Genomic DNA, 23180 nt, shown 5'->3' with positions numbered 1-23180 from the left:
ATATCGACTCAGGAGGTGATCCTGATCAAGAATATATATACTTTAAAGGGTCGAAGATGTCTCCTTCACTGCGTTGCACACGTTTGACCAAAATTATAATACCATCTGCAAGGGTATAAAAAAAATATACTTCTGCATAATCATTGGATCATTCTCGCTTGAATTATAACGCCCAAAGAGCCCACAAATTGACGGGATATATGAATACCGCTCTTTCTTTTCACTGAGCTTGTACAATGTCAAGCGGCGATCAGCTAAAATAAGGAGTAATAAGTATTTGATTTTATTTTTATGTGGTCAAACATATATGGACGACTCTGTATCATGGTATAATAAAAATTGAAACTGTGCAAAGAGATCGGCCATTGCCTGATCAGAGGAGGAAAAGATACATGTTTGCGCTTAGTGTTTACAAAGTTATAAAACTGCTATTCTGCTGAACTATCTATTCATGACGTTCATTAAATTTAATAGGTGCTTTTTATACCAAGGCGGATTATTTGAAGCGGACGGATATTTTCACGACACGCAAGCGTCGAAAAATATATTTAAACGTGAAAAAATTTAAGTAAGGCAATGTTTATATCTTCACATGTCAGTAGATCGGACCAGTCAAAATCAAAAATTTATTTATTCAGTTTCGTAAAGTCATCCTTACAAAAGAAACGACCTTTACGAGATTTAAGTAGAGGCTTAAGGTCAGTTAAAGTATTGGTTTCGATTACAACCTGAAGAGTGGGATGATATGGATCCTCCGGATTAGAAAGGGGCAAAGTTCTGGAAAGAGTAATTCCGTCAGGACCATAAGGATTCCATAAGGATCTTAACGTGCTTAACTTTCCCGAGTGACATGTCGAACATGCCCGCAGGGATGTCGTGGTGCGAGTTAACTAAAAAAGACGGTGGATTATCAACATTAGACCACATGAGTTCTGGGATATTAAAGTCCACCAGAGCTATCAGCTGGTCACCATCAGACAGACGATCAGAAACGAAGCGAATAGCGGAAAAATGCTGCCAGTATGTGGGCGGTTCGGACGAAAGTGGTATGTAAAAACAGTATACCGGAAAAAATAATTTTAATACAAAGAAATTCAATGACACCAAACTCTTGTGATTTTACCTCTTCAGAAGCGAATTTAGAGTCTACAGAAATGAACAGTCCTCCTCTTTTTCGCAGAGTTCTATCACATCTTAAAGTGATATACCTACTTGGATAAACTTTGGAGCTTGGCTTCTCCAGCTTTAACCAAGTTTCTGTAAGCACTTTAATGTGAGATGCAAAGAAAGAACTATCGGAATATAGTTTGGGAAGTTTTCTACGTAACCCTCTAGTATTCTGATTGGAAAGTTTAAGTGAAGACATTAGTTTTTTGAAACTGAGGAAGATGAGGTGAAAGGTTAGTCAGTGGCCGTAACATGTGGGAGTTTTACACCCATAGGTTTGGTTATTTTTTTCTTCACAGTTCTTGGCTGATGTTCTTGGACGAAAATGTTCTCTGGCCAAAAGCTGGCGGAACAAATCGTTTTGAATATCTGCAAGGGCACACGTATTTTGAAAGATGACCGTGTGTCTGGTAATTTATAATATCCACCACCTTTATATCGGCTTTTGTGTTGGCTTTGATGTAAGCCGAGATATCAATCTCAGAAGTATCAGGGGCAAGCCGGAACAAAAATGTGTTTCGATGGTGGGATCACCTGCAAGGGTTTTGGTGTCGCAGTTACTAACACTGCATCAATTTGTACCGGGGGTTCGGATGGTTGATTACCCTATTGGGTGATTTTCGAAAATTCCAACCTTGCTATTTTCAAAGATGCTTGGTTATTTTCTACATTTTTAATTAGAAAATTGATTTCATGGAAATATATAATTTTAACTCTCATAAGAATCGGCCAACTATATACGATCCGATATATATATTATAATATAAGCTGCTATAAAACTTCAGGATATATCAGCTTCGGCTCCGTCCGAAGTTAGGTTTCCTTTCTTGTTTTTTATAGGAAGTACGTTGAACCACTGTTTCAAGGAAAAGAAAAAAGCGAGCTTAAAAAGAGCGATTAGTGCGAGCTAGTAAAAAATGCAAAGATAATGCAGAGATAAGAACAAAAATAGGGTGAGTCCTAAGCGGTACGGGAGAGAACAAATGGGCTTCAAGAATAGATCCAGCGCATTAATATATCTCTTAAACAAATAATAAAAAAAAAATAGATTCTTTTTCAAAAACATACTTGTCCGTATTACTACTACATAACAATGCTTACAATTAAACAATTACGTTTAAAACAACATGGAAACGCATTTTTTCATCAATTTTCTAACTTTTTAATGACAAGCCGCATAATATTACTGAATAATAACTATTACTCGGCATATTTTGACACAATTCCTTTATAATAAAATTCTTGCAGGGATCGGCCAACTATAAAAAACACTATAGTTTTGCAAATATTAGCTATTGTTAGACGATTCATGAGAGAATTTAATTTTTAAAATGAATTTTCAAAAAAATAATTCTAATTAATTAAATCAATTTATTTATAATACAAAATGTAAAAATAATCCCAACCCTATATCATTAAAGATAAGGAGTTGTACAATTTCGGATCGTTCAATCATATATCAGCTATAGGCTATAGTCAATCGGTCTTTGTGAAATCTGGTCTATTGGATGAATTTACTTTAATAATACAATGTCAAGAAAATCACATCCTTCTGACTGATCATTTTTTAGAATTTTGGCCAAAATTATAATAGATAAAAAACAAGAAACAAGAACAAGGAAAGCTAACTTCGGGCGGAGCCGAAGTTTATATACTCTTGCAGTTGAGTCGCAGTCCGCTAGGTGGCGCCACGCATCTTATATTATTAGATATATAGCGGATCGTATATAGTCGGCCGATCCTTATAAAATTTGACGGGTCGTATAAGTTTGCCCAAATTAGAATGCATTGAAATCTCATCCTTCTAACTTGAAAAACAACGAAGTTATGGCATTTCCATCATGGCAGCTATAGGATATAGTCGACCGATCCCGGCCGTTCAGACTTATATACTACCTGCAAAAAAAAGAAGGATGTGTGCAAAGTTTTAACTCGATAGCTTTAAAACTGAGAGACTAGTTTGCGTAGAAACGGACAGACGGACATGCTCATATCGGCTCAGGAGGTGATCCTGATCAAGAATATATATACTTTATGGGGTCGGAGATGTCTCCTTCACTGCGTTGCACACTTTTGACCAAAATTATAATACCCTCTGCAAGGGTATAATAATTGGGTAAAAGATATAAAATAACACACAAAATAAAATAATATAACTCTTTTTATATGAGTGCTGTGATTTAATTTATGTGTTCGTACGGGCCCCGCAGTTAGGCAGCATTCAGCTCTCCTGATCTTAAATATCGAATTACGAAAAAAAAATTTTTTTAGATTTTTTCCCCATTTCCTTTTCTCCAATAATACGAAGGAAATTAAACCACAAATTTTTCCGAGAGTTTTTTTTAATATGAAACTTATTTATTTCCAAGTTTATTCGTTTTTATGTGTCATTCTTATGTCTTTAAATCTATGCAATTTTTCAGACCATATATCATCCGTGACTTTATCTATATTTTCATAACTTAATGAAGCTATCGATGAAATTTTTTTTTTTCGGTGTGGCAAAATTGTATCATATAAATATACAATACCACCGGTGGGTCCAGGCACAGCGCTGCCCTGAACCCACATGACATTATACTTTAAATAAGTGCGCAACACTTGTAATCCTTTGTTGATACGCCATCGACTACCCATACGTCCGGGCATCTTTGTTCCAGGCCAAACACGACCCTTTTCACCACCTCCACCTATGTTGCCTACTCGACGATGCGTTTTGGTAACACCATGTGACGCAGGCATTCCTTTAAAACCAAATCTCTTTACTACACCTTGAAATCCGTAATCGATTCTGAAAAAAAAATGTTCAAATTTTAAAAGATAAATTTTAAATATTATTTTTTTTAAGAATACTTTAAAACTATGTGCTTTTTTGGAGTTTGTGATTATTTGTGCCTTCTTAAAATATGCCTCAGTGTTGGTGGTGGACAAAATCAATCCTCAGGATTGGTGGTAACATGGGAACAAGCAGTGCTTAGCAGTGCAAATTAGACTCATTACACAGCCACACAAAAAAAAAAAAGTGTCCGGGTTGGGAGATCAAATCTAAAGTCCGTTTTGGTCCTGCACGTGTACGTTTCTTCCTAACCTCAAAAAAAGTTTTACGTTTTTGGAGGTATGCGACTTTTTTTTTAATTTATTGGATTTTCATGAAACTGGGTACCCAGGGGTTTTTGGGGTCGCTGATTACGAATTTGAAGTCAGATTTTCAAAATTCAATATGGCGAATCCAATATGGCGGAATTTTTCCACGAATTTTTTGAAAATTCGTCCGCCCCATTGAATCCGTCATATTGAATTTGGAAAATCTGACTTTAGATTCGTAATCAGCGACCCCAAAAACCCCTAAGTACCCAGTTTCATGATAATCCAAAAATTTTTCAAAAATTCGTCCGTCATATTGGATCCGCCATATTGAATTTTGAAAATCTGACTTCAAATTCGTAATCAGCGACCCCAAAAACCGCATACCTCCAAAAACGTAAAACTTTTTTTGAGGTTAGGAAGAAACGTACACGTGCAGGACCAAAACGGACTTCAGATTCGTGTTCAGCGGTCCAAAATACATGGGGATAGGGTACTCTGATCTCCCAACCCGGACACTTTTTTTTTGTGTGGCTGTGTAATGAGTCTAATTTGCACTGCTAAGAAATGCGAGTTTGGAGGATGCATCACTGGCTTTGCAACAACTGCTCACATATTAAATGTGCTGGTGGTGGGCACAATGGACAGATAAGTGATCTTATCATAAAGAATATTGGCATGACATGGTCTCCTGCTCATAAAATAAATAAAGATACATCTTTAAGGCCTAATACATCATCGCCTACTGATGATCCTGTGGAAGTGATCCGTTCACCAAGTCAGCTAATGGAATCGTCAAGGAGTCTTGGTCCACCTATCGTCTTGGATCCTCCATCGTTGGAAACCTGCAAGTTCCTGTTGTACCGTCACCTAGGCCTCTGACTGGTCTCAGGGAATCTAGAGTTAAAAATATGTTTCTTAAGTCGGGATCTTTGTTTCTTCTCACATAATTTTCTTTACATTCGCAACCAGTTAATTATTCTTAATAGTCAACTTTATAACCGTTACATCGTGAATTGTAAGGCAATTTTCCGAAATTATCCGAGCTCCTTCTATTCGTTTCTCAATATGAAACGTAAATCCAGTCTTTTTCCCCCTTCCCTAACTTATAAAAATATTTTCGATTCTTCAGAACAAGGTATGTATTGATAACCCCTTTACTTCATTTTTTCAATCAACCTATTCGTCCGATTCAAATGAATTAAATTCTAAATACTCTGATGGTTCTGATAACATCTCGAGCTATATTCCCAGGTTCTGCTCCGATATCCTATGTTATCCTCTTACTACCCTATCAATTTATCTTTGTACCTTTCATGCCTTCCCAAGAAATGGAATGAATCTTTTATTATTCCACTCCATAAGAAAGGTTTGAAAATACTTATAGAAAACTACCGCGGAATTGCTAAACTTTCTGCGATTCCCAAGCTGCTTCACAAAAAACTGTTAACATCGCAACTGCAACATCATTGCGAAAGCACATTTTCTCAAGCTTCGTTCAACTACAACCAATCTGCTTGAATTCCCTTCGATCGTCCAAAAGGGTTATCTAAAGAGAATGCTAACCGATGTTGTTTACACTGATATTAGCAAAGCTTTCGATTCTGTAAATCACCGTCTCCTTCTCTAGAAACTGTATCTTATGGGTTTTTCTCCAAATATCATACAGTGGAGGACTTCACATCTTTCAAATCGTACGCAGCGTGTTTTGTTCAAGAACATCACATCACAAGTTATAAACGTTACAGCTGGTGTTCCGCAACGCAGCCACTTAGGACCTTTCCTGTTTATCCTTTTTGTTATCGACTTACCTAGTGTCGCAAGCTATGCTACTACACACTTATGTATGCTGATGATGGCTAGCTCTGTGTTTTTTTTCTCTGAAGGAAGTGTCCTTCATAGAAATCTGTAATTTGACATTGATGAAGTCTTCTTGTGGTGCTCTAACAATCTCCTCTCACTAAACTGCTCAAAGTGCAAGGTTATGACGTTTAATCGTAGCATGCCTCATGTCATCTCGTACTCACTTGGGAATTTCGTTTTAGATCGGGTTTCCTTAATGAATGATCTTGGAGTTCCTTTCGATCACAAGCTGTCGTTTAACGAACATATTTCTGTAACAGTTAATAAAGCCAGAGGAGTACTTGCTTTTATCAAGCGTTGGTCAAAAGAGTTTGATGATCCCTTCACCACTAAAACGTTCTATATCTCTTTGGTTCGACCGATCCTGGAATACTAATCATGCGTTTGGAGTCCGCAGTATATGGTTCATCAAAGAAGTATTGAATCAGTGCAAAATCAGTTTCTTTTATTTGCCTTAAAATATTTAAACTGGGACTCAGATGATCTTGTTCCACCATATCGTTGTCGGCTAAAGTTATTAGACTTGCCACCATTGCAGGTACGTCGTACTTGTGCTGGGGCCATGCTCCTTCATAAAATTATTCTTGGTCAAGTTGACTTGAAACTTTTACTCGAAAAGATACTTTTCTGTGTTTCAAACAGGTCAACCAGGTCCTTCCGACCCCTTTGGTTACCAATTTGCAGATCTAATTTTGCGGATCATGATCCTTTTTACGTTATCTATAAAAATTATAACCTATTGTCACATATATTTTCGCCTGAATTATCCCTAGATGTAATAAAATCTAAACTGATTGTTTTTCTATTAGAATAATTTGCCTAACTCTTAATTATAATTAATTTTAATAGTTGTATAAATAACAGTTAATGTTTACATCCAATAAATAATAATAATATTAATAATGGAAAAGTAGTTGTTCTTCTGCAAGCGGGTGGTGCTTGCATCCCCTTCTAAAGGATGATTGTTAGGGGTAATATACAAAATCAGATGATTTTTTGTTAGTAAAAAATCGCTTCTCTGCGACTGAACAACCTTCAATAAGAATAAGAACAAGAAAGAGAGTAAGATGCTCTCTGGGGCCTGTCGCAAGAAATTTTTGCGACCATATTCGTTTTATGAAATGAGTGGTCGAACCCCTAACCTTTCCATTCGTTTAAAAGAAATGAAATCAATCGGAAATATCATTTTCACTTTGAACTATTTTTTAGGGCTTTTTGTGATAAATTACACATTTGTGTCCATAGCACTACGAGTTGTGCGTAGCTGGTATCATTTATTTGGCAAATTGGCTTTCGCTATTCTTGCAAAGGGCTGTCTAAAACGATACGCCATGCTTTATGCGACAGTCCAAGAGTGGATTTAAATAGTTAATCGTTGGGTTGCATGTTCAAATATGCATAATTTAAATAACAAAGTTTTTTTTTTTAATTTTTTAACGTATACCTTAGGCATTTAAAAAAAACCTAGAACAAAACGTAGTTATTAGCATATTTTGTTATTTAAATTGTATGGAACAAAATAGAAGCAGATAGACATGCTTTATTTCCATCATCTCGTCGTCCTGATTAAGAATATATTTATGTAGGAGACGATTTACGGAGACGATTCCTTCAGTGCATTACAAAAATCTGCACAACATTTATTTCAACCTGTTATGTATTTTTATAATCTTGCAGAGGGTATTATTGTGTAGCCAGAGCTTATATAGTATATACATTCTTGATTAGGATTACCTCCTGAGTCAATATAAGCTGTCAATCTGTCTGTTTCTTTGCGAACTTATCTCTCAGTTTTAAAGCTATCACCTTTTAACTTTGCACACAACCTTCTTTCTTTTACACGCAGTATAAGTCGGCGTATGTATGTAAGTATATAAGTTTAAGTTAGTAAAGTATTATGAATGTTGGGACTTGTGCCAGCATCAAATATCATATTTATTTCTATTTAATTCTCCCAGTGTAACTTGCCGCAGCGGTCCACTAAGTGCCCGTTATTAGCTGTTCCATATTCTTTGTTTCTCCCAGATTCGCATGCGCTTTGTTGTTCTTTTGTAGCGCATGTACTTTGGGGGCTTTGGTGGAGCTTCTGCGCAAGCTCTTAGGTTTTATACACTTGTTATTCGGCATTTTTTTGGATCGGCCGCGGAATTTGTTTTTGGGGTAAATTGACCCATAATAAATTGAATATTAAAATTGAACCTTGTCTATTAATTCGGCCGCTATCAAAACGCTGATAGCTCAACATTTGGTGACCCCGACGTGATCGCGCCCGGTTTGATTTGTGATCATTAAAGTGCATAAAGGAAACCTTGTAATGGAAAATTTGTTGCTGTTGTTTCCATTACATTACACAAAATCTTACATAATGGAGTCTGGAGACGTTTTTAGTGCCTCGGTTCCTGCAAGCAGGGAAAGGCTGTTGCGGCGAAGAGCAGAGGTGACCTACCAGGAGATGGAAGCCCTGCATAAAAAGGTCAAGGATGCAGCGCAAAAGGACGATTTGACCATCATGGTACTGGAGCCATTGCCGAAGCCATCATGAGCCGAGCCGTAACTAGCCGAAGAGGTCCACTAATTGCCCGTTATTAGCTGTTCCATATTCTTCGTTTCTCCCAGATTCGCATGCGCTTTGTTGTTCTTTTGTAGCGCATGCACTTTGGGGGCTTTGTTGAAGCTGCTGTGCAAGCTCTTAGGTTTTATGCACTTTTTACTCGGCATTGTTTTGGATCGGCCGCGGAATTTGTTTTGGGGTTAAATTGACCCATAATAAATTGAATATTAAAATTGAACCTCGTCTTGTTAATTCGGACGCTATCAAAACGCTGATAGCTCAACAATGAATATTGCTGCAAAAAGTCAATTTGGATAAAAATGGTCTTAACCGCCGTCATTTGGCAAAAAGGGGTCGATAGAGATATGTTAAAAAGAGCTCCAATAAAGAAACTGTACTACTCCAATGAGCTTAATTTCAATACTGATACTATTCCAAACAAAACTTTGATTTTTGAATTTCAAAGAAACGAATCCAATATATAACTTTAAATATAAACTCTCAATTAACTACAGAGGCATATCAACTTCAACTCTACCCTAAGTAAGCTTGTCTTTCGTGCTATTACATTTCTCGAACTTGTCTTTGAAATTATCACTTGTTTCGGTTCTACCCCAAACAACATTTCAATCGGTATTTTTTCGGTACTGCGATGCAAGATGTTATTTGGCGAATATTAAACTTTATATCCCATTCTAAGGTCAATTAACTTTATTTACCCAAATTTTATTAGAGATTATTCATATTATTGTTAAGGCTGTGAAAAGGCTGCTTGTCCAGTCGAAGTCTGGGAGGCAGTAGACCCCCGAATTTTCTCAAGCTTCGTTCAACTACAACCAATCTGATTGAATTCCCTTCGATCGTCCAAAAGGGTTATCTAAAGAGAATGCTAACCGATGTTGTTTACACTGATATTAGCAAAGCTTTCGATTCTGTAAATCATCGTCTCCTTCTCTAGAAACTGTATCTTATGGGTTTTTCTCCAAATATCATACAGTGGAGGACTTCACATCTTTCAAATCGTATGCAGCGTGTTTTGTTCAAGAACATCACATCACAAGTTATAAACGTTACAGCTGGTGTTCCGCAACGCAGCCACTTAGGACCTTTTCTGTTTATCCTTTTTGTTATCGACTTACCCAGTGTCGCAAGCTATGCTACTACACACTTATGTATGCTGATGATGGCTAGCTCTGTTTTTTTTTTCTCTGAAGGAAGTGTCCTTCATAGACATCTGTAATTTGACATTGATGAAGTCTTCTTGTGGTGCTCTAACAATCTCCTCCCCCTAAACTGCTCAAAGTGCAAGGTTATGACGTTTAATCGTAGCATGCCTCATGTCATCTCGTACTCACTTGGGAATTTCGTTTTAGATCGGGTTTCCTTAATGAATGATCTTGGAGTTCCTTTCGATCACAAGCTGTCGTTTAACAAACATATTTCTGTAACAGTTAATAAAGCCAGAGGAGTACTTGCTTTTATCAAGCGTTGGTCAAAAGAGTTTGATGATCCCTTCACCACTAAAACGTTCTATATCTCTTTGGTTCGACCGATCCTGGAATACTAATCATGCGTTTGGAGTCCGCAGTATATGGTTCATCAAAGAAGTATTGAATCAGTGCAAAATCAGTTTCTTTTATTTGCCTTAAAATATTTAAACTGGGACTCAGATGATCTTGTTCCACCATATCGTTGTCGGCTAAAGTTATTAGACTTGCCACCATTGCAGGTACGTCGTACTTGTGCTGGGGCCATGCTCCTTCATAAAATTATTCTTGGTCAAGTTGACTTGAAACTTTTACTCGAAAAGATACTTTTCTGTGTTTCAAACAGGTCAACCAGGTCCTTCCGACCCCTTTGGTTACCAATTTGCAGATCTAATTTTGCGGATCATGATCCTTTTTACGTTATCTATAAAAATTATAACCTATTGTCACATATATTTTCGCCTGAATTATCCCTAGATGTAATAAAATCTAAACTGATTGTTTTTCTATTAGAATAATTTGCCTAACTCTTAATTATAATTAATTTTAATAGTTGTATAAATAACAGTTAATGTTTACATCCAATAAATAATAATAATATTAATAATGGAAAAGTAGTTGTTCTTCTGCAAGCGGGTGGTGCTTGCATCCCCTTCTAAAGGATGATTGTTAGGGGTAATATACAAAATCAGATGATTTTTTGTTAGTAAAAAATCGCTTCTCTGCGACTGAACAACCTTCAATAAGAATAAGAACAAGAAAGAGAGTAAGATGCTCTCTGGGGCCTGTCGCAAGAAATTTTTGCGACCATTTTCGTTTTATGAAATGAGTGGTCGAACCCCTAACCTTTCCATTCGTTTAAAAGAAATGAAATCAATCGGAAATATCATTTTCACTTTGAACTATTTTTTAGGGCTTTTTGTGATAAATTACACATTTGTGTCCATAGCACTACGAGTTGTGCGTAGCTGGTATCATTTATTTGGCAAATTGGCTTTCGCTATTCTTGCAAAGGGCTGTCTAAAACGATACGCCATGCTTTATGCGACAGTCCAAGAGTGGATTTAAATAGTTAATCGTTGGGTTGCATGTTCAAATATGCATAATTTAAATAACAAAGTTTTTTTTTTTAATTTTTTAACGTATACCTTAGGCATTTAAAAAAAACCTAGAACAAAACGTAGTTATTAGTATATTTTGTTATTTAAATTGTATGGAACAAAATAGAAGCAGATAGACATGCTTTATTTCCATCATCTCGTCGTCCTGATTAAGAATATATTTATGTAGGAGACGATTTACGGAGACGATTCCTTCAGTGCATTACAAAAATCTGCACAACATTTATTTCAACCTGTTATGTATTTTTATAATCTTGCAGAGGGTATTATTGTGTAACCAGAGCTTATATAGTATATACATTCTTGATTAGGATTACCTCCTGAGTCAATATAAGCTGTCAATCTGTCTGTTTCTTTGCGAACTTATCTCTCAGTTTTAAAGCTATCACCTTTTAACTTTGCACACAACCTTCTTTCTTTTACACGCAGTATAAGTCGGCGTATGTATGTAAGTATATAAGTTTAAGTTAGTAAAGTATTATGAATGTTGGGACTTGTGCCAGCATCAAATATCATATTTATTTCTATTTAATTCTCCCAGTGTAACTTGCCGCAGCGGTCCACTAAGTGCCCGTTATTAGCTGTTCCATATTCTTTGTTTCTCCCAGATTCGCATGCGCTTTGTTGTTCTTTTGTAGCGCATGTACTTTGGGGGCTTTGGTGGAGCTTCTGCGCAAGCTCTTAGGTTTTATACACTTGTTATTCGGCATTTTTTTGGATCGGCCGCGGAATTTGTTTTTGGGGTAAATTGACCCATAATAAATTGAATATTAAAATTGAACCTTGTCTATTAATTCGGCCGCTATCAAAACGCTGATAGCTCAACATTTGGTGACCCCGACGTGATCGCGCCCGGTTTGATTTGTGATCATTAAAGTGCATAAAGGAAACCTTGTAATGGAAAATTTGTTGCTGTTGTTTCCATTACATTACACAAAATCTTACATAATGGAGTCTGGAGACGTTTTTAGTGCCTCGGTTCCTGCAAGCAGGGAAAGGCTGTTGCGGCGAAGAGCAGAGGTGACCTACCAGGAGATGGAAGCCCTGCATAAAAAGGTCAAGGATGCAGCGCAAAAGGACGATTTGACCATCATGGTACTGGAGCCATTGCCGAAGCCATCATGAGCCGAGCCGTAACTAGCCGAAGAGGTCCACTAATTGCCCGTTATTAGCTGTTCCATATTCTTCGTTTCTCCCAGATTCGCATGCGCTTTGTTGTTCTTTTGTAGCGCATGCACTTTGGGGGCTTTGTTGAAGCTGCTGTGCAAGCTCTTAGGTTTTATGCACTTTTTACTCGGCATTGTTTTGGATCGGCCGCGGAATTTGTTTTGGGGTTAAATTGACCCATAATAAATTGAATATTAAAATTGAACCTCGTCTTGTTAATTCGGACGCTATCAAAACGCTGATAGCTCAACAATGAATATTGCTGCAAAAAGTCAATTTGGACAAAAATGGTCTTAACCGCCGTCATTTGGCAAAAAGGGGTCGATAGAGATATGTTAAAAAGAGCTCCAATAAAGAAACTGTACTACTCCAATGAGCTTAATTTCAATACTGATACTATTCCAAACCAAACTTTGATTTTTGAATTTCAAAGAAACGAATCCAATATATAACTTTAAATATAAACTCTCAATTAACTACAGAGGCATATCAACTTCAACTCTACCCTAAGTAAGCTTGTCTTTCGTGCTATTACATTTCTCGAACTTGTCTTTGAAATTATCACTTGTTTCGGTTCTACCCCAAACAACATTTCAATCGGTATTTTTTCGGTACTGCGATGCAAGATGTTATTTGGCGAATATTAAACTTTATATCCCGTTCTTAGGTTAATTAACTTTATTTACCCAAATTTTATTAGAGATTATTCATATTATTGTCAATGCTGTGAAAAGGCTGCTTGTCCAGTCGAAGTCTGGGAGGCATTAGACCCCCGAATTTTCTCAAGCTTCGTTCAACTACAACCAATCTGCTTGAATTCCCTTCGATCGTCCAAAAGGGTTATCTAAAGAGAATGCTAACCGATGTTGTTTACACTGATATTAGCAAAGCTTTCGATTCTGTAAATCATCGTCTCCTTCTCTAGAAACTGTATCTTATGGGTTTTTCTCCAAATATCATACAGTGGAGGACTTCACATCTTTCAAATCGTACGCAGCGTGTTTTGTTCAAGAACATCACATCACAAGTTATAAACGTTACAGCTGGTGTTCCGCAACGCAGCCACTTAGGACCTTTTCTGTTTATCCTTTTTGTTATCGACTTACCCAGTGTCGCAAGCTATGCAACTACACACTTATGTATGCTGATGATGGCTAGCTCTGTTTTTTTTTTCTCTGAAGGAAGTGTCCTTCATAGACATCTGTAATTTGACATTGATGAAGTCTTCTTGTGGTGCTCTAACAATCTCCTCCCCCTAAACTGCTCAAAGTGCAAGGTTATGACGTTTAATCGTAGCATGCCTCATGTCATCTCGTACTCACTTGGGAATTTCGTTTTAGATCGGGTTTCCTTAATGAATGATCTTGGAGTTCCTTTCGATCACAAGCTGTCGTTTAACAAACATATTTCTGTAACAGTTAATAAAGCCAGAGGAGTACTTGCTTTTATCAAGCGTTGGTCAAAAGAGTTTGATGATCCCTTCACCACTAAAACGTTCTATATCTCTTTGGTTCGACCGATCCTGGAATACTAATCATGCGTTTGGAGTCCGCAGTATATGGTTCATCAAAGAAGTATTGAATCAGTGCAAAATCAGTTTCTTTTATTTGCCTTAAAATATTTAAACTGGGACTCAGATGATCTTGTTCCACCATATCGTTGTCGGCTAAAGTTATTAGACTTGCCACCATTGCAGGTACGTCGTACTTGTGCTGGGGCCATGCTCCTTCATAAAATTATTCTTGGTCAAGTTGACTTGAAACTTTTACTCGAAAAGATACTTTTCTGTGTTTCAAACAGGTCAACCAGGTCCTTCCGACCCCTTTGGTTACCAATTTGCAGATCTAATTTTGCGGATCATGATCCTTTTTACGTTATCTATAAAAATTATAACCTATTGTCACATATATTTTCGCCTGAATTATCCCTAGATGTAATAAAATCTAAACTGATTGTTTTTCTATTAGAATAATTTGCCTAACTCTTAATTATAATTAATTTTAATAGTTGTATAAATAACAGTTAATGTTTACATCCAATAAATAATAATAATATTAATAATGGAAAAGTAGTTGTTCTTCTGCAAGCGGGTGGTGCTTGCATCCCCTTCTAAAGGATGATTGTTAGGGGTAATATACAAAATCAGATGATTTTTTGTTAGTAAAAAATCGCTTCTCTGCGACTGAACAACCTTCAATAAGAATAAGAACAAGAAAGAGAGTAAGATGCTCTCTGGGGCCTGTCGCAAGAAATTTTTGCGACCATTTTCGTTTTATGAAATGAGTGGTCGAACCCCTAACCTTTCCATTCGTTTAAAAGAAATGAAATCAATCGGAAATATCATTTTCACTTTGAACTATTTTTTAGGGCTTTTTGTGATAAATTACACATTTGTGTCCATAGCACTACGAGTTGTGCGTAGCTGGTATCATTTATTTGGCAAATTGGCTTTCGCTATTCTTGCAAAGGGCTGTCTAAAACGATACGCCATGCTTTATGCGACAGTCCAAGAGTGGATTTAAATAGTTAATCGTTGGGTTGCATGTTCAAATATGCATAATTTAAATAACAAAGTTTTTTTTTTTAATTTTTTAACGTATACCTTAGGCATTTAAAAAAAACCTAGAACAAAACGTAGTTATTAGTATATTTTGTTATTTAAATTGTATGGAACAAAATAGAAGCAGATAGACATGCTTTATTTCCATCATCTCGTCGTCCTGATTAAGAATATATTTATGTAGGAGACGATTTACGGAGACGATTCCTTCAGTGCATTACAAAAATCTGCACAACATTTATTTCAACCTGTTATGTATTTTTATAATCTTGCAGAGGGTATTATTGTGTAACCAGAGCTTATATAGTATATACATTCTTGATTAGGATTACCTCCTGAGTCAATATAAGCTGTCAATCTGTCTGTTTCTTTGCGAACTTATCTCTCAGTTTTAAAGCTATCACCTTTTAACTTTGCACACAACCTTCTTTCTTTTACACGCAGTATAAGTCGGCGTATGTATGTAAGTATATAAGTTTAAGTTAGTAAAGTATTATGAATGTTGGGACTTGTGCCAGCATCAAATATCATATTTATTTCTATTTAATTCTCCCAGTGTAACTTGCCGCAGCGGTCCACTAAGTGCCCGTTATTAGCTGTTCCATATTCTTTGTTTCTCCCAGATTCGCATGCGCTTTGTTGTTCTTTTGTAGCGCATGTACTTTGGGGGCTTTGGTGGAGCTTCTGCGCAAGCTCTTAGGTTTTATACACTTGTTATTCGGCATTTTTTTGGATCGGCCGCGGAATTTGTTTTTGGGGTAAATTGACCCATAATAAATTGAATATTAAAATTGAACCTTGTCTATTAATTCGGCCGCTATCAAAACGCTGATAGCTCAACATTTGGTGACCCCGACGTGATCGCGCCCGGTTTGATTTGTGATCATTAAAGTGCATAAAGGAAACCTTGTAATGGAAAATTTGTTGCTGTTGTTTCCATTACATTACACAAAATCTTACATAATGGAGTCTGGAGACGTTTTTAGTGCCTCGGTTCCTGCAAGCAGGGAAAGGCTGTTGCGGCGAAGAGCAGAGGTGACCTACCAGGAGATGGAAGCCCTGCATAAAAAGGTCAAGGATGCAGCGCAAAAGGACGATTTGACCATCATGGTACTGGAGCCATTGCCGAAGCCATCATGAGCCGAGCCGTAACTAGCCGAAGAGGTCCACTAATTGCCCGTTATTAGCTGTTCCATATTCTTCGTTTCTCCCAGATTCGCATGCGCTTTGTTGTTCTTTTGTAGCGCATGCACTTTGGGGGCTTTGTTGAAGCTGCTGTGCAAGCTCTTAGGTTTTATGCACTTTTTACTCGGCATTGTTTTGGATCGGCCGCGGAATTTGTTTTGGGGTTAAATTGACCCATAATAAATTGAATATTAAAATTGAACCTCGTCTTGTTAATTCGGACGCTATCAAAACGCTGATAGCTCAACAATGAATATTGCTGCAAAAAGTCAATTTGGACAAAAATGGTCTTAACCGCCGTCATTTGGCAAAAAGGGGTCGATAGAGATATGTTAAAAAGAGCTCCAATAAAGAAACTGTACTACTCCAATGAGCTTAATTTCAATACTGATACTATTCCAAACCAAACTTTGATTTTTGAATTTCAAAGAAACGAATCCAATATATAACTTTAAATATAAACTCTCAATTAACTACAGAGGCATATCAACTTCAACTCTACCCTAAGTAAGCTTGTCTTTCGTGCTATTACATTTCTCGAACTTGTCTTTGAAATTATCACTTGTTTCGGTTCTACCCCAAACAACATTTCAATCGGTATTTTTTCGGTACTGCGATGCAAGATGTTATTTGGCGAATATTAAACTTTATATCCCGTTCTTAGGTTAATTAACTTTATTTACCCAAATTTTATTAGAGATTATTCATATTATTGTCAATGCTGTGAAAAGGCTGCTTGTCCAGTCGAAGTCTGGGAGGCATTAGACCCCCGAATTTTCTCAAGCTTCGTTCAACTACAACCAATCTGCTTGAATTCCCTTCGATCGTCCAAAAGGGTTATCTAAAGAGAATGCTAACCGATGTTGTTTACACTGATATTAGCAAAGCTTTCGATTCTGTAAATCATCGTCTCCTTCTCTAGAAACTGTATCTTATGGGTTTTTCTCCAAATATCATACAGTGGAGGACTTCACATCTTTCAAATCGTACGCAGCGTGTTTTGTTCAAGAACATCACATCACAAGTTATAAACGTTACAGCTGGTGTTCCGCAACGCAGCCACTTAGGACCTTTTCTGTTTATCCTTTTTGTTATCGACTTACCCAGTGTCGCAAGCTATGCAACTACACACTTATGTATGCTGATGATGGCTAGCTCTGTTTTTTTTTTCTCTGAAGGAAGTGTCCTTCATAGACATCTGTAATTTGACATTGATGAAGTCTTCTTGTGGTGCTCTAACAATCTCCTCCCCCTAAACTGCTCAAAGTGCAAGGTTATGACGTTTAATCGTAGCATGCCTCATGTCATCTCGTACTCACTTGGGAATTTCGTTTTAGATCGGGTTTCCTTAATGAATGATCTTGGAGTTCCTTTCGATCACAAGCTGTCGTTTAACAAACATATTTCTGTAACAGTTAATAAAGCCAGAGGAGTACTTGCTTTTATCAAGCGTTGGTCAAAAGAGTTTGATGATCCCTTCACCACTAAAACGTTCTATATCTCTTTGGTTCGACCGATCCTGGAATACTAATCATGCGTTTGGAGTCCGCAGTATATGGTTCATCAAAGAAGTATTGAATCAGTGCAAAATCAGTTTCTTTTATTTGCCTTAAAATATTTAAACTGGGACTCAGATGATCTTGTTCCACCATATCGTTGTCGGCTAAAGTTATTAGACTTGCCACCATTGCAGGTACGTCGTACTTGTGCTGGGGCCATGCTCCTTCATAAAATTATTCTTGGTCAAGTTGACTTGAAACTTTTACTCGAAAAGATACTTTTCTGTGTTTCAAACAGGTCAACCAGGTCCTTCCGACCCCTTTGGTTACCAATTTGCAGATCTAATTTTGCGGATCATGATCCTTTTTACGTTATCTATAAAAATTATAACCTATTGTCACATATATTTTCGCCTGAATTATCCCTAGATGTAATAAAATCTAAACTGATTGTTTTTCTATTAGAATAATTTGCCTAACTCTTAATTATAATTAATTTTAATAGTTGTATAAATAACAGTTAATGTTTACATCCAATAAATAATAATAATATTAATAATGGAAAAGTAGTTGTTCTTCTGCAAGCGGGTGGTGCTTGCATCCCCTTCTAAAGGATGATTGTTAGGGGTAATATACAAAATCAGATGATTTTTTGTTAGTAAAAAATCGCTTCTCTGCGACTGAACAACCTTCAATAAGAATAAGAACAAGAAAGAGAGTAAGATGCTCTCTGGGGCCTGTCGCAAGAAATTTTTGCGACCATATTCGTTTTATGAAATGAGTGGTCGAACCCCTAACCTTTCCATTCGTTTAAAAGAAATGAAATCAATCGGAAATATCATTTTCACTTTGAACTATTTTTTAGGGCTTTTTGTGATAAATTACACATTTGTGTCCATAGCACTACGAGTTGTGCGTAGCTGGTATCATTTATTTGGCAAATTGGCTTTCGCTATTCTTGCAAAGGGCTGTCTAAAACGATACGCCATGCTTTATGCGACAGTCCAAGAGTGGATTTAAATAGTTAATCGTTGGGTTGCATGTTCAAATATGCATAATTTAAATAACAAAGTTTTTTTTTTTAATTTTTTAACGTATACCTTAGGCATTTAAAAAAAACCTAGAACAAAACGTAGTTATTAGCATATTTTGTTATTTAAATTGTATGGAACAAAATAGAAGCAGATAGACATGCTTTATTTCCATCATCTCGTCGTCCTGATTAAGAATATATTTATGTAGGAGACGATTTACGGAGACGATTCCTTCAGTGCATTACAAAAATCTGCACAACATTTATTTCAACCTGTTATGTATTTTTATAATCTTGCAGAGGGTATTATTGTGTAGCCAGAGCTTATATAGTATATACATTCTTGATTAGGATTACCTCCTGAGTCAATATAAGCTGTCAATCTGTCTGTTTCTTTGCGAACTTATCTCTCAGTTTTAAAGCTATCACCTTTTAACTTTGCACACAACCTTCTTTCTTTTACACGCAGTATAAGTCGGCGTATGTATGTAAGTATATAAGTTTAAGTTAGTAAAGTATTATGAATGTTGGGACTTGTGCCAGCATCAAATATCATATTTATTTCTATTTAATTCTCCCAGTGTAACTTGCCGCAGCGGTCCACTAAGTGCCCGTTATTAGCTGTTCCATATTCTTTGTTTCTCCCAGATTCGCATGCGCTTTGTTGTTCTTTTGTAGCGCATGTACTTTGGGGGCTTTGGTGGAGCTTCTGCGCAAGCTCTTAGGTTTTATACACTTGTTATTCGGCATTTTTTTGGATCGGCCGCGGAATTTGTTTTTGGGGTAAATTGACCCATAATAAATTGAATATTAAAATTGAACCTTGTCTATTAATTCGGCCGCTATCAAAACGCTGATAGCTCAACATTTGGTGACCCCGACGTGATCGCGCCCGGTTTGATTTGTGATCATTAAAGTGCATAAAGGAAACCTTGTAATGGAAAATTTGTTGCTGTTGTTTCCATTACATTACACAAAATCTTACATAATGGAGTCTGGAGACGTTTTTAGTGCCTCGGTTCCTGCAAGCAGGGAAAGGCTGTTGCGGCGAAGAGCAGAGGTGACCTACCAGGAGATGGAAGCCCTGCATAAAAAGGTCAAGGATGCAGCGCAAAAGGACGATTTGACCATCATGGTACTGGAGCCATTGCCGAAGCCATCATGAGCCGAGCCGTAACTAGCCGAAGAGGTCCACTAATTGCCCGTTATTAGCTGTTCCATATTCTTCGTTTCTCCCAGATTCGCATGCGCTTTGTTGTTCTTTTGTAGCGCATGCACTTTGGGGGCTTTGTTGAAGCTGCTGTGCAAGCTCTTAGGTTTTATGCACTTTTTACTCGGCATTGTTTTGGATCGGCCGCGGAATTTGTTTTGGGGTTAAATTGACCCATAATAAATTGAATATTAAAATTGAACCTCGTCTTGTTAATTCGGACGCTATCAAAACGCTGATAGCTCAACAATGAATATTGCTGCAAAAAGTCAATTTGGACAAAAATGGTCTTAACCGCCGTCATTTGGCAAAAAGGGGTCGATAGAGATATGTTAAAAAGAGCTCCAATAAAGAAACTGTACTACTCCAATGAGCTTAATTTCAATACTGATACTATTCCAAACCAAACTTTGATTTTTGAATTTCAAAGAAACGAATCCAATATATAACTTTAAATATAAACTCTCAATTAACTACAGAGGCATATCAACTTCAACTCTACCCTAAGTAAGCTTGTCTTTCGTGCTATTACATTTCTCGAACTTGTCTTTGAAATTATCACTTGTTTCGGTTCTACCCCAAACAACATTTCAATCGGTATTTTTTCGGTACTGCGATGCAAGATGTTATTTGGCGAATATTAAACTTTATATCCCGTTCTTAGGTTAATTAACTTTATTTACCCAAATTTTATTAGAGATTATTCATATTATTGTCAATGCTGTGAAAAGGCTGCTTGTCCAGTCGAAGTCTGGGAGGCATTAGACCCCCGAATTTTCTCAAGCTTCGTTCAACTACAACCAATCTGCTTGAATTCCCTTCGATCGTCCAAAAGGGTTATCTAAAGAGAATGCTAACCGATGTTGTTTACACTGATATTAGCAAAGCTTTCGATTCTGTAAATCATCGTCTCCTTCTCTAGAAACTGTATCTTATGGGTTTTTCTCCAAATATCATACAGTGGAGGACTTCACATCTTTCAAATCGTACGCAGCGTGTTTTGTTCAAGAACATCACATCACAAGTTATAAACGTTACAGCTGGTGTTCCGCAACGCAGCCACTTAGGACCTTTTCTGTTTATCCTTTTTGTTATCGACTTACCCAGTGTCGCAAGCTATGCAACTACACACTTATGTATGCTGATGATGGCTAGCTCTGTTTTTTTTTTCTCTGAAGGAAGTGTCCTTCATAGACATCTGTAATTTGACATTGATGAAGTCTTCTTGTGGTGCTCTAACAATCTCCTCCCCCTAAACTGCTCAAAGTGCAAGGTTATGACGTTTAATCGTAGCATGCCTCATGTCATCTCGTACTCACTTGGGAATTTCGTTTTAGATCGGGTTTCCTTAATGAATGATCTTGGAGTTCCTTTCGATCACAAGCTGTCGTTTAACAAACATATTTCTGTAACAGTTAATAAAGCCAGAGGAGTACTTGCTTTTATCAAGCGTTGGTCAAAAGAGTTTGATGATCCCTTCACCACTAAAACGTTCTATATCTCTTTGGTTCGACCGATCCTGGAATACTAATCATGCGTTTGGAGTCCGCAGTATATGGTTCATCAAAGAAGTATTGAATCAGTGCAAAATCAGTTTCTTTTATTTGCCTTAAAATATTTAAACTGGGACTCAGATGATCTTGTTCCACCATATCGTTGTCGGCTAAAGTTATTAGACTTGCCACCATTGCAGGTACGTCGTACTTGTGCTGGGGCCATGCTCCTTCATAAAATTATTCTTGGTCAAGTTGACTTGAAACTTTTACTCGAAAAGATACTTTTCTGTGTTTCAAACAGGTCAACCAGGTCCTTCCGACCCCTTTGGTTACCAATTTGCAGATCTAATTTTGCGGATCATGATCCTTTTTACGTTATCTATAAAAATTATAACCTATTGTCACATATATTTTCGCCTGAATTATCCCTAGATGTAATAAAATCTAAACTGATTGTTTTTCTATTAGAATAATTTGCCTAACTCTTAATTATAATTAATTTTAATAGTTGTATAAATAACAGTTAATGTTTACATCCAATAAATAATAATAATATTAATAATGGAAAAGTAGTTGTTCTTCTGCAAGCGGGTGGTGCTTGCATCCCCTTCTAAAGGATGATTGTTAGGGGTAATATACAAAATCAGATGATTTTTTGTTAGTAAAAAATCGCTTCTCTGCGACTGAACAACCTTCAATAAGAATAAGAACAAGAAAGAGAGTAAGATGCTCTCTGGGGCCTGTCGCAAGAAATTTTTGCGACCATATTCGTTTTATGAAATGAGTGGTCGAACCCCTAACCTTTCCATTCGTTTAAAAGAAATGAAATCAATCGGAAATATCATTTTCACTTTGAACTATTTTTTAGGGCTTTTTGTGATAAATTACACATTTGTGTCCATAGCACTACGAGTTGTGCGTAGCTGGTATCATTTATTTGGCAAATTGGCTTTCGCTATTCTTGCAAAGGGCTGTCTAAAACGATACGCCATGCTTTATGCGACAGTCCAAGAGTGGATTTAAATAGTTAATCGTTGGGTTGCATGTTCAAATATGCATAATTTAAATAACAAAGTTTTTTTTTTTAATTTTTTAACGTATACCTTAGGCATTTAAAAAAAACCTAGAACAAAACGTAGTTATTAGCATATTTTGTTATTTAAATTGTATGGAACAAAATAGAAGCAGATAGACATGCTTTATTTCCATCATCTCGTCGTCCTGATTAAGAATATATTTATGTAGGAGACGATTTACGGAGACAATTCCTTCAGTGCATTACAAAAATCTGCACAACATTTATTTCAACCTGTTATGTATTTTTATAATCTTGCAGAGGGTATTATTGTGTAGCCAGAGCTTATATAGTATATACATTCTTGATTAGGATTACCTCCTGAGTCAATATAAGCTGTCAATCTGTCTGTTTCTTTGCGAACTTATCTCTCAGTTTTAAAGCTATCACCTTTTAACTTTGCACACAACCTTCTTTCTTTTACACGCAGTATAAGTCGGCGTATGTATGTAAGTATATAAGTTTAAGTTAGTAAAGTATTATGAATGTTGGGACTTGTGCCAGCATCAAATATCATATTTATTTCTATTTAATTCTCTCAGTGTAACTTGCCGCAGCGGTCCACTAAGTGCCCGTTATTAGCTGTTCCATATTCTTTGTTTCTCCCAGATTCGCATGCGCTTTGTTGTTCTTTTGTAGCGCATGTACTTTGGGGGCTTTGGTGGAGCTTCTGCGCAAGCTC

General features: G+C 36.8%; 1 protein-coding gene across 1 annotated transcript in view; it reads right to left on the bottom strand.

Moving 5' to 3' along the window:
• Positions 1-3503: 3503 nt before the first annotated feature.
• Positions 3504-23180, bottom strand: part of LOC6494135 (39S ribosomal protein L3, mitochondrial) — a 68577-nt gene continuing 48900 nt past the window's right edge. The window contains exon 4 of the mRNA XM_001965935.4: positions 3504-3958. Coding sequence (XP_001965971.2) covers positions 3538-3958 — 421 coding nt within the window. The 3' untranslated portion in view covers positions 3504-3537. The remainder of the gene's footprint in view (positions 3959-23180) is intronic.

This window comes from Drosophila ananassae, chromosome XR (assembly GCF_017639315.1).
Source record: "Drosophila ananassae strain 14024-0371.13 chromosome XR, ASM1763931v2, whole genome shotgun sequence".
NCBI lineage: Eukaryota > Metazoa > Arthropoda > Insecta > Diptera > Drosophilidae > Drosophila > Drosophila ananassae.
Note: the sequence above shows the minus strand (reverse complement) of the source record. Positions and strands in the feature narration are given on the sequence as shown.